Here is a 13,360-nt window from a genome sequence, read left to right as displayed (position 1 = left end):
CACACATATTATAGTAAATGCAGTTTAGTAAACCTACAGTACTATGATGGCATCAAAAAGGAGACATTAAAACTTTTTTATTTTTAGCTTTACAGAGTTTGTTTTTTAAGGAAACATCTTTCTGAAAAGAACTAAATGTGCAAAATACTGTGTAAAAATGAAGTCTGAAATTCTGGCAGCTGAACAGATTGCCTCCCTGAGTCACAGTGCCCATGTTGTATTTATAGTTTTCTTTTTCTAGTTAGTATAGATGCAAATCGATACAGTGCTCAGACATATGTGTGGACATACAAGTCTGGACTGGCTGGTGAAAAGCATTATTTTAGTAAGTCTGTGATGCTGCATATTTTACAGGATTATATTTTGACCACTTCCCAGAAGACATAGGCCAGTGGCTGGCCTCTCTCTGTGAAAACAGCAGCTATAGCCCTGGGGCACCCAGAAATCCAGCACTGACCCTTGACTTCTTTGTTTGTTGGGTCGCCAAGGTTACACATTCTAGTTTCAAAATTAATTCTGAAAACCTGTCCCCATGTTGTCTTTGCATGATTAAAGTGACATATTGACACGCTTTTTCTTTAATGCCGTAGCTCAGAAGATTTCTTTGAGACTTGTTCTCCTTTTAATGTTGTTTCCAGTTCTGTCCTCCATGTGTTGTGGTTTCAAACTTCGCTGGGTACAGGAGGGAGGGTAACTGTTTAAGATTGCTGAAAAGTAATAGCCATTTTATTTTGTGCTCAGCAGAAATAGCCGCAGAAATGGATTTGCATTGATTGTGAGGAAGGAGAATGTTGTGATTTTCAGATCTTGAGTTGCCTCCTTGACGGGCATCTAATTTGTAAATTATTTGAAATGAGAAACGGGCCAGCTTAACCACATTATAGTTACCAAATGGAAACTGCTACCGATGTAGAATGACAATAGATGGTTTAATCGCAAAACATTTCAGGGAAGGCCATAATAGTTTTGATTAATAAAACAAAGCTGATTTGACAATAGAAAAGCTGTGTTTTGACCCTCTGCTATATGCAAAATTGCAATCTCTTATTTTCAATAATAAAATCCATCACTTTGCTGGAAAAAGGTGACATTGGTTACACCTGGTCCACTTCATCTCTGTATCCACTGGAATCCATGCAGGATAAAGGACAAATTAACTCAATTAAGGTACCCAAGTGGCAGCTAAGTGCTTTCCACAACAAGTGCAACTGTGCTTTAAATAAAAAACCGAAACTACTTCTGTGATCTCAGGGGGACTTTACACATTCACACACATCTGCAGTAAGGGTAACAACACTGTAATAAGGTGATGACTTCCTTGTGATTGCATCTCATAAGACTAAAAATGCAAACTTGTTTTATAATTGAATCCTCAGCCTAACCACTAAAAAGCCTTATGTAGAAAACAATGAAAGTAGATATTTTTTTACCATATTTACACTTTTATATATAATGGTTTAAGAATGACATTTTTTAATGACATTTAATACATACATAACCTAAAGATGAATGGGGAGAAGAAATTCAAATGGACACATTCAAATGCTTTAAAAAAACAAAACACATTACTCTTTTTTATGAGAACGACTAATTGAAAATAAATGACTGCTTGTCGCAGAGATGCTGCAGAGTAAATACTAATTTGTGCAGAAGGGAACAGAGCTAGTGTGTTGTGTTCTAGGGCACTGCCTATTTTATAAACCTTCATGTCCCTCCAGGCTTTGTGTGAACAAGCCAAATCAAATAGAGGCTAGAGGTTGTTCTTCTGCGGGTGAATTAGCTCAATATTGGGTGTATTTTGAGGTGTGAACACAGTTTTCACGCTCTCTGCTGACCATGAAGAACATACCTTGGGAAAACATTTACTGTAGGTTTCTATGTTGACACAGTATTTTCTTTCAGCAGACAATGTGGAGGAGCAACAAAAAAGGATAACAGAATATAAGAATATTTAGTAAAATGTATGGAATTTGAAAAAAAGGGTTGTGAGTATTAACATTATACAGCCTTATTGTATTGTATATACAATTTTATTTGTATCGATAATTGCTGGCTCTCGGATAAGACTCAGTTTAGAATATTGTGTACAGTGTTAATCACTATGCTACAAAACAGATATCTGAAGAAAGGCGGCCAGAAACATTCTTGGTCTTAAAGGAATTTCCTGGGCTTAAAAGAATGTCCGTCCCTGACAGTCTGAAAGAACTGAATATTAATAGTCTGGAACAGAGAGCACTACAAGCAAATGATTCAAGTATTCCAGAGCACAGGCAATCATTAGTCTGCCTAGCGGGTTCTTTCAAAATCAGTGAAACATGATCTAGGATGCGAGTGGATTCTGTATGGGAGCGCGTTATAAACTACAAACAGGAGGCACTTTACATAAGTAATTGTGGGAGCGTGGAACAAGCTACCCAGCCTCATTGGTGAAGCTGATACTCGAGTATTCTTCATCTAGCTTTTAGGGTGTGAGCAGAGCTGCAGTACGTAGAGCAGATCAGTCCCCTACTAGTAACCAATTGAATTAGAAGGGCAGAATGAACTCTACTCGTTTGTGACCTTTTGTGTGACCATTTGTGTGTTTTCGTCTGTTCAGAGTCTTCACAGAATTATTTCAACTGCAGCGTGTGAGCAGAATGATCCACTAGCAGTTTGGAATGAGTACTGAATGTTCAGACAGAAGCTCTCTCCCTAAAAGCAGAGACCTTACACAGGCAGAATTACTGATTCATTTTGTCTGATACAACTCTGTGTTGAAGTGACTTGCACATGCAAAAATACTCTTATGTACAGGAAAGGGACTAATTATTGTGTAGCAGGGGTTCTTAGTGGATTGTGCCCAAGCACCAATGACGAGCAGCAAATGTGCTGCAACAACAATATTGTTTTGAGAACTTATTGGAGTTCATTCATGCCTACATTCATGCCTAATGAGCTTAAAGGCTACAGCAGAAATTGAGAGTGACAAGTTACTCATGAAATGCTAATGATCCGTCAACACTATAATTAGCATGTTAGGTTTGTCAGAGCTGAGCGGTGTTTGTCAGTGACAGCCATCCCCACGGCTCTTGAGAATGACGAATGCAGTGTCTGTGGGGTGATCGTAGGAGTAAACACTTGTTAACTGGGCTACATTCGCTTGTGTCCGTCTGGTGGTCTCCAGTGGTGAAAGTGCATTTGCTGGCCAGCATGCATCTGGTTCGCAAAGGCTTCTGGTTTCATTCCTTGATTGTTCAAGCAATGGGCTGGCTGTTGTCTTTGAAAAAGTGGTGTGTGCGAGACATACCGGTCAGGAGTTTTAAGTGCTACTTTAAGCATCAAGTTAGTATTTATAGTTTATTATTTTAGGGGACTGGCTTATTGCTCAGTATTAGCATTTCGTTGAGCTGGGCAGTAGCCCGCTTTCTGCAAGCTTCTGTGACTACAATGTGTGCTTTAGCATAACTCATTAATACACATTATTACGTTTAATACTGAAATATAAGACCTAACAAATTTAAACCTCAATTTTTCTGACGCTAGCGGATCCATTATGTAAATAGTGTGCCGCAGAGCACCAGATGAAAGTCTTTTTTTATAATGTTTTGTTTACTGCTGGAGCAGCTTCATGAAATTCAAAATCAGATGTGTGTTATTGCCACTTAGGATTAATGTTCTTATTACTTTTATTAATCATATTGTGCTATGCCATCATATCAGATACGTAAATTGAATACATTAAAGCTTGAGTATTCCATTCCCTGCTGAATTAGTGTCATGTTGTGCAAAATTGTAACTTTTCTTTTTGTATTTATTTGCACATTTTTATTTTACATTCATATGCCTCTATATAATCTTAAAAGAAACACCTTTTGGGGTTAAGATGTCTGTTTAAGAGGTAGCAGCTGATATGAATAAAGGGACTGTGAATATTATAATAATCTGTAATGGTGTCAATGTAGGGGCTTTGTTTGAAGCCATTTTGGAGTTAAAGTTAGATACACCTGGCTTAAATGAATAATTGGCGTCATGTGAAGGAAATTCCCCAAGCGGAAAAGAGCATTTGTGATTAGCTCTGTGGGCAACTGGTCACGCCCATGCAATACATATCTGGTGTATATTAGCAGCCATGAGAGGAGGGGGTGGAGTCTCTGTCTGTGTTCCTATAGGAGAGGAAGAGAGTGGGAGCTCAAAAATGATCTTGGTATCTAGATTCCTTTACCAAAGCACATAGTAGACAGTCTTGCTGTCTCTGTGTGAGAAGGTGATGATTATTGCAAGAAAGAGCCAGACTGATCTACAGCTCATTCATTTTTAGTCCGCTACAGTAGTTGGCTTATAAGGCTCCAGTGTCCCATTAGGGAATGTGATTAGTACTGATTATAGCAGGAAGTCTTGGTGTAAATTAGCCAAGTTAAGCAAATGAGGGTAGACATGGGAAAAGTTTTCCATGTGAAGATGTAGACTTGAAGAAGCTGAGAGGCATTCACCTGTTCCGCCTTCTAAGAGATCGACGAACTGATGTGAAGAGAAATTGGTGAATGTGCTGCTTAAAAGCTTTGAGGGGGGGGATAACTGAACAGTGGACTGTGCAGGCTTCTCTAAAAGGGACATCCTGACACCTGGAGGGGAGCCACGGTGACAGAGCACACCAACGCACAAGTGTTAAGGCAATACGCTGACTTGGCGCTACGTTTTGTGGTTTGTGGGGTCTACATTCACTACAGTATCAATATTTCTGTATGCATCTGTTAATGTGTGAAAATGAGCTTGTCACAAAATTGATTCCAAACTGGCCCTGGAGGTGGAGGATGGACTTCTCTGATCAGCACCAATGGAAACAAGCGCAGAACGAAGTGATGGGCCGTCATACATTTTTCTGTAGCAGCAAACCCGTCTCGGAAAGCTCCTTCCAGTTCACAGAGAGGTGTCTGGGAGAGCTGGCATGTTAACGTGTTTGATTTCTAAGCATGTGGATGACTGATCTGTATTCACATGTGCGAGGCCTGCATTCCTGCATCGCAGGGGTCGGTGCTCTATTTCCCTGCCCGCGTCCTGTGAGCTCTCCGAATTGCCGGTCTTCCTCACAACTTTAATGAAAACTACGGGACTGCTGGGCATCGGTGCAGTCCGGCGATGAATGCTGAGCTGTGAAAAGCTGTAGATTAAAACTGCTAATAGTGATTGCAATCACGCCAGTGCTCAGGGACAGCTCATTTCTGTAAAGCAGCCTGATGTCCCCACTATTTTCACTTTGTGTGAAAAATAAAATGGCAATCAAACAGTGCTGTAATTGCAAAGTTAAGAGGACATAATAAACAACTAAACGTTCTCTGTTCTAGACTAATATGTGCCGTGTTTTGCCCTTGTCTATTTGCAAGTGACTCGGGACCTTTAATTAATGATTTGCTGTGTAACAGTGATACTTGATTCCACATGGTTATTAGAATAAATCAGCATGAAGCCAGTATGTTTAATTGCCAGTTGCGGTAAGAATCAGGCTCTTTAAAAATCAGCCACTTCAAACCCATTTTTACAAAGTTGGGTAAACCGAGTTAGCTTTTAGCAATGAAAAGTGGAGTAGGAGTAAAAACTGTTACCAGAGCAGAAAGCAATTTCACTTGCTTGTGTACTGTTTGTTAGAGGAATTACTTTTAAATGCTGTAACCCTTGTTCAGAAATATGTAAGAAACAAAAACAAAAGAAATGGTAGTTAACAGTAGGTGCTTACTGTAGTACATTGAGTTACATAAAGGCAGTTTACTATTTACTATAGTTAGAAGCACTAGCTTGTGTCGTCCATTAATGATTCATCTGAAAATATACAACACTGGAACTATGTAACCAGCTGCCAGGTTGAAATGTCTGTTCTTTAAAAAAAAAACCTTGTAAAAAAATGTGCTTTGAGAATGAGTTGAGAAAGACACGTTGCATTTGTTTAGAAACACTGAAAGGTTTAAAAGTGGCAAGGGAAAGAGAAAACAAAAATGACTGTAAAACACCAGCTGCAGAAGCCAGAAACATCGCAGTGTAAGTCGCTGTGGTGATTGGTCCTGCTAGCCTTCGCAGATGAAAGGGATTTATTTGTTAGTAAGCACTTGGCTGCCCTCAGAGATCTTTTTTTAATACATTTAGATCAACTGTGAGGTCACCTCCTGTTCCACACCTGCCAGTCTGTCTAAGGAGGGAAGGAAACAGGGCACTGTCTCTGAAAAACACAAGCCAAGGGCATCTCTGCAATATATAAACATGGAGCATTTGGGAACGATTTAAGGCAGGATTTGCTGTCACATTAAATTCTGCGAGCTATAAATGCATAAGGAAAACAACTTAGGCATTTACTGCCTTTGAAAATCAGTCAACCAGCCAGCCCTTCTTGAAGTCATTTTCTCCCCCCCCCCCACACACTAGAACTCATTAAATTACGAGTTAAACCTTCTTATGTGTTCAGCCCATTTTTTTAAATGTCTATGCCATCTACTGTACCTCTAATAATTTTGCATCAACTTTCAGGGGTTGTTTTGAATCACAGGTTTTCTTAGTACCCAAACTGAGCAGCTGAGTGTACATGATCAATCCTGCTGTTTTCTTTTTCTTACACTCCGTGTTATTCTTGTAAAAGCAGAAAGCTGGCCACCTGCAACACAGCTTTTGCCGAGTTTCACCAAGTCCTGTGTTCCTCGTTCTGGAAAACAGTGTTGCAGCCTGGTGAAAACTACGCATACAGTACGTTGTTTCTTTCAGCACTCTGGTAGCATAGGAGAATACACAGTCACCTCTGCTAATTGCAGTTTGGAGTGCACTCTCACCCGTCCCCCTGGCAGTGAATATCTGGGGTGTCATGACCCGGGCCAGGCAGTGTGCTACTGTTGTGATAGTGGTTCCAGCGTGCTGATTGGTCCTTTCCTTTGTCAAGTGCCTAGTGTAAATATGTATCTATCCATCCACCTGCACAGCGCTTGACAATTCTTGAATAAAAGTGAAATGACATTAAGACTGCTTCCTGAATAGGGTTTGATTTAAGGTGTGGTGAAATTGGAAAGTATGAAAGGTAATACCTAGAATGTGGTGCTGAGAGTGACCCTCCATCATGCCGTAAGCTATTCCAGAGAGCAGGAGTGCTAGTAAATATTTTATGGTTGCAATGTTTTTACGAGCTCTTTAGTTTTCAGCCGATAGGAGGGAGAGAAATCCGCATCAGTAATATATTCTTTCTGACAAGTGATACTACATTTTTACACAAAGTAATAAAAGTGTCATTTATCGGCTGACAGCTTGTTATCTTTAATTATAGTGATTACGACTATTCTGTATATTGAATGTGTCTACAGTCTGTCATCTTTTGCATTAAACTTGAGCTTTTGTCTGATCCCTAGTTTGTGCAATGATCGCTATTAAAGCTGTCCTTGTTTTTTTCAAATTGCATTGGATTCTTTTAATTAGCAATTTTTAAAAAAAAAGTTGACAACATTTGTGTTTCTTTGCTTTCTTTTGCAAAGGGAGATAGTGCTGCTTTTGATTTTTATAAGATGACATTTCTTTGAATTTGAAACAAATGCTTTCAACCCCAAGCCCAAAACTGAAGCAGATACTGTTTATACATTCCATTTGGGGGGAATGGAAATGAAAGAAAAAATGATTACACCCATCCTCAAATTCTCTTGGCTGCAGAAGTACTAAAATCACATTATGTTGTGTCTGTGATTTATGACGGGTTTATGGGAAATGATAAACACCCACAGTTATCAGCTCGTACAGTCTCATTTACTATGCAGTGCCTTTCTGAAATAGTTCAGGGCATGACGTGTTATCGCACTTGGCATCTGAGGACACTTACTATGAAAAAGTGATGCATGCCACCTTTTTTTCCCAAAGTGCAGATTCACTATAAATATTTAGGTTTCGAGCATAACATAAAATATTAAAAAAATACGCCAAAGCAATTTCTTAGCTGCGGAGAACTTGGAAGTAAGAACACAACAATAAGTCAGAAGAGGCTGCTTTGTTTGTCTGTGGGCCTGCAAATAACACGGAAACATTATTAAAGACCTTGAAGAAGGTTTTAAACCAGAGCAGGCGTCTTGCTCAATAGTTTGTTAGTCAGTAATCAGTCCGAAACATTTCCAGTGCTTGAAGGTTCAGAAGTTTAGCTGTGTGGTTAGCTGCAGGTCCCTATAGGTTCTTTTTTGTGTAAAGACATACTGTAGTTCCTATTTTAAGTCCTTTTTAAGATGTATTTTGTCTTAATTTCCACCTCCCTTTCACGAGCTCCAAAGGTTGAACTATGTCCCCCCTTCCCAACAAAAGAGATGCAGTCCCCTTGTTCTGTCTGAACTGTTGCCTTTTCTTTTGGCGGACATTAAAATGTCTGCCAGAATGACTTGTTGAATGAGTGTTAGCTCATATTTTAAACATCTCTTCCATTCTACTCATAAATTAGAGAAATAGTTACATGGTTGGAAGTCAAGCTCTGTGACATTTGTCTTTCAGAAAGGGGAGGCAAAGATCACAGAATTTCTCCATTTTTGTACTTTTATTTATATTACTGTATTTGTGTTATTCACACTTCTTCCTTAAATATCCAACAGCTCTTTACAGTATAGCGCTTAACTTGGATTTTGTCAGAGTACAGAAAAGGATTTTGAACTTTGTTTAAAGAATGTCTCTCACTTTACAGAAGGGTATTTTCCTAGTTTAATGTCACCTCAAGTAAAATTCCAGTACTGTAAATCTTTGAGCTTTGTACAAAGGCTAAGGTTGATATACAGTGCACTGCTGGACTCTGCCTGACAGTTTTAAGCCTGTTCTATTTTAGATGAACTGTGATTTAAAACACCTGAAGGCTTTGTATTACTTCTGAAGGAATTGATATCCCTGTTCTGTCAGCTATAAAATAAAGAGAATTTTATGGAAAGAGACCTCTGTGGAGCAAAAAAAATGCAGAGTTTCAAATCTATCAAGCTGTGCACCCAGGGAGCAGTTCTGATGAGAGAGTGTTGAAAATTAAAGGAAAATTGGTTCTCTTTCGGTTGACCATCAATTATAGTCTCCTTTTTTTTTCACAGTGCGGCTGGGGGTAATTTTGGTAAGCATGCATTTATGCTTAGCAGTGGAACACAGTGCACTACAGTCTTGATTGCCAAATGTAGTTTCGTAATACATAGACATAGTTTTTATGTCCTTCCATATTAAAGCACACAGGGGAAATTGTTAAAAATGGGATTGCTGTTGTTGCTGAAAACGACAAAAGATGACTTACACTGCTGTTGTGCTTTTGGGTGACTAGAATCCTGATAAAGGCAGAGGCTCAAGCTGCTTATCTTTGGAAAGGCAGTGTTAGCAGGAGGGGAATGGTGCCCAGGTTTTGTAGTGTTCTTTGGCAGTTTGCCTCTGTCCTGACCTCTCAGACGCCACCGTTTGCCACATGGCTGTGCAATTTATGCTCATTGCGGCTTCGTTTCTCACCTCCTTAATAAGCAGAGCAGAGCTCAGACTCGGGCTGTGAGCTGCATGTTTGCTGTGGTGGAACACATTCTGTTGTTTTGGAGGAAAACATGGAATTGAAGCATACCCCAGATTGTACCAAGCTTTAGGTGACACTCTGTAGTCACCTAACTTACTTCTTTCAGTCTGGCATTTCCTTTTCATTCAGGGTACATCTGGGGTTGAAGTATCGCACAACTGAAAAGAAAAACTAACTGAAGATATTTCAAGTTCCAAGTAATATCAGAATGCTTCTAAACCCTATTGGAATTTAAGCAGAGTTAAAACACAAAGCTAAATACTGTAGAAGTGAATCTGGTAGGACCTCAGATCTCGCTTCATTTTACTTCTGTGCAGATTATACCACAGAAATTTTGAATAAAGGACAAAATCCATGGGTTTTTCCTCCAGCAAGAGCTAGTGATGGGACCTACTGAGTGTGTAGATTAGTACAGCTGAAATCCACGTACAAGCTTCTGAATTTGAATTTTTGCTCTGGACTTATCATGGTCACTTTGTGTGCTTGATTTTTGTTTTAAAAAACATTGTCCATTTCGGTTTGTCCAATAACTGATACCGCTAATGATCTTACTGCACTAAATCATGTCCTTTTTTGAAATTGGGAAATACAGCTGCACACGTTTGTTCTTCTCTTCTGTTGAACTTCACCGTGAGAACTCGAGAGGCCCCGGTACATTACTGTACATGCTGCCTGTCCGCTGCCTTTGTTCAGATCTCGAGGGTGGGGGAGGTTGTTTGAAGGCTAGCACTTGATAAAAACACGTTGTCCTTTTTTCCTTGTCTTGCAGATCACCTTTTTCATGCTGCTGTCTGCTGTGTGTGTGATGCTGAACCTGGCCGGGTCCATCCTCTCCTGCCAGAATGCCCAGCTGGTGAATTCCCTGGAAGCCTGTCAGCTAGTAAGTACCACGGTGCTGAATGCTCTGAACAGGAATGCAAGGAAGTGCAAGGCTCCCATTGCTGGAGTAACGTGGCCAGCTGGGGGGGGGTAAATGGGCAGGAGACGTCATCTCTACATCTATACTCCTGAAATTAAAAAGGCCCTTAAGACACACATGGATCTAATTAAGTGTCTGAAAAGAAAATACCTTGTCTTCTGATAGAAAGGGCTAAAGCTGTTCTTTTTGCTCTGCCAGGCACTAGTGATGGGATTTTTCAAGTATGGGGATTAATGTAGCTGAAGCCCTTCTCATGAACCAACAGAAATCCAAGATGTACTGTAGTTTCAAAAATTTATACAGAGCTTCTGTGGGGACAAAAACACATCCCGAAGACTCAGATGTATCTAATTAAGTATGTGAAGGGAGAATATCTTCTGAAGAAAGGGTTAAGTACTGTATGACCACCATAGCATCAGGAAATAAGAGGTTGGCAGCATTGTGGAAGAGTTGGGCCTCACCACATGTGAGGGGTGCTGGTGATGGCTCTGTGAGGGAGTGGTGTTCTATAGCAAGGTGCATGTGGTTCAAAGCACAGTGCGCAGATCAGCCGCTTCTTTTAAAGGCTCTTAGCAGAGCTGTCAAAGCATAATACGAAATGTCCCAATTTGGGAATCGAACAGTAGGAACTTCAATTACATGCATTCGCATTTACATTCCTCCTTGAACTCCAAAGCGGATTGTGGAAGCAGAGTGCTTCGTGTATCTGTACATTTGTTTGTCTCTTCTCAACAATAAGGAATAAAAATCAAAGAGCCCGACTCTTCAAAATCCGTTTTCTACTATTTGAGTGAAGAAAACAGTTTCTCCCCTCACAAGCACAAACACCACAAAACGTTTAGAACATACGTAAATCAGCTGAATACCGAATACTTGGGTGTGTTAATATACAGTTAAATATAATACATAGTTAAACATACACTTATGTCAAATAGGTTATTAATTTGGCTCCAACAGCAATAGAAAGATCTCCACCCACTTTCTACAAAACAGTTTGTTTAAATTACTGTCGTAGACACATTTTACAGTTCAATTCCACCCCGAGCCCTGGAGGGACAAACTCCTGGCAGTTTTTACAAAACAATAGTCTAAAGATAGATTCGATTTTTCCCTGTTTGGAGACATATGCTCTTAATTATTTGGATTTTATACATTTAGAAGCTACAAAGTGGCTAAAATGTTCAAAAGGATGTTAATTATACCTAACAAACTAATCTGTTGAAGACTGTCTTTTAGATATACAGTAAAACCTCAATACCTGTATATGTGAGAGGAAGGTACCTTGAAGTCTCAGCAAATGGTGATTTTAGCAGATGCGGGACTTAACACCTTTTGGGGAACATACTGTACAGCTCATGAAACAAGCATTTCGGTAGTAATATTTTGTTATAACTGTTACCTACATCAGATAGGTAAGTATATACTGGTATTTTTCATTAAATTGAATACTGTAAACGTAAAGCTTTGTTTCCCTCTATAATATGATGTTATTGTATGTGCAAACAAATTAAATTGGTGTTATGATATCTTTTAGACTATTTGAGTTTGTTTTTTTTCTTTCTTAGTACAGCACATTTGTTTTACTTTGAATATATTTTATTACCATTATAAAGGCAGCACTATTGTACTGTAATAAAGTTTAATACAGCATGTTAATAACAGACAAAAAATTAAATTGTGTACAGCTTTGCACACACCATAAAAGTAAAAACACACAAGCACAAACAGTAGGGGCTGGACATAAAAGAAAGTTTTTTGTCTGCTAGTGGGTGATATGTAATTCTCATTTACAGACATTACTCTTATAACAGGTCTACACTCAAAGGTCATTTAAAGCTTTTCTAAAGGAAACTGAATAAAGACTAACCCATGATGCACTGCTGTATGAACTCTTTGTCAACCAAGCAAGGTCTCTTTACTACAGACACTGAAACAGGTTGGGTGAAGTAGATCTGCGAGATGTAGATGCTGCACAATTGGAGATCTGCTTTTACTCTCCTACTCCTCCGTCCGTGAGTGGTGAATTAGGTCCCCGAATGTGGACATAGTGGTCACTAATAATTATAGGCGAAACCACAAGTGCATAAATATTGAGTCAATTTGTATAAAGATATCCGTTTGAGAGTGTGTGCTTCTTTCAGTGTTACTGAAAAATTGAAAGACCCGACCCTTTTTAGTCAGAACAGATGCCAAGGGCACCCGATACAATTCTTCAAAACCCTCAAAGGCGCTGACATCGGTGACCCACTGGACGTCTTCAGAGTCAGTAGTGAAACATGCACCAGTGGACACGCATTGTTAACCAAGCGTGTGCATTTTTAACTGTGAGCAGAAGGCACTTCAAAGGGCTGTGGCAGTAGGGAAAAAGCTACTCAGCCGATAGCCTGACTTCATTCAAGAAACAGTTGGACTTAACTATTGTCAAATGATTAGATGGGCCAAATGGCCTCCTCTCATTAACATAACCTACCTTGTGTGCTTGTGCAACCCATCTTATCACCAGGATAAGGGGCCTACTGGTATTGGATTTATTTAAAAATTATATTTGAGGTTACATTTCTTTTACCAGTTAAAGGGTTTTAATTGTATTGTTATACCTGCAGTGAGAAGCCGGTTTCAGAAAAACTTGCCCCTTCAGCATTAATAACAGACCTTTTATTTTGTCTGTAAAGCAAGCAGTACTGTATTAGTATACTGTAGACTGTCATTCATATTTATAGAAACCCTTTGGATGACCTTTTCATGTTTGGTTAAACTGCTTTCCTAGTCAGGTGGCATTTGGATAAGTTCCTACCTTGGGTTTTCCATTCGTAGAACAGTTTGTCTTTTTTTCTCACTGTGTTGAAACTAAATGTTGTCTGCTTTTTTTTTTCTCATTGTGCTTTTGGCCAAGTGGTATCTGAAAAGATGCACTGACAGAACTGTATCAGTGTTTAGGA

General features: G+C 39.4%; 1 protein-coding gene across 2 annotated transcripts in view; it reads left to right on the top strand.

The window, feature by feature from the left end:
* fam189a1 (family with sequence similarity 189 member A1) overlaps positions 1-13,360 on the top strand; it is a 146,996-nt gene that overhangs the window by 97,105 nt on the left and 36,531 nt on the right. For both annotated transcript variants that reach the window (XR_001478038.2, XM_015343263.2), the window contains exon 3: positions 10,272-10,382. Coding sequence is in view for 1 of the 2 variants with exons in the window: in XM_015343263.2 (XP_015198749.2) it covers positions 10,272-10,382 (111 nt within the window). In the remaining variant the exon portion in view is untranslated. The remainder of the gene's footprint in view (positions 1-10,271; positions 10,383-13,360) is intronic.

The sequence above is a fragment of the Lepisosteus oculatus genome, chromosome 5 (assembly GCF_040954835.1).
Source record: "Lepisosteus oculatus isolate fLepOcu1 chromosome 5, fLepOcu1.hap2, whole genome shotgun sequence".
Lineage (NCBI taxonomy): Eukaryota > Metazoa > Chordata > Actinopteri > Semionotiformes > Lepisosteidae > Lepisosteus > Lepisosteus oculatus.
This window is presented reverse-complemented; position numbering and strand designations above follow the sequence as displayed.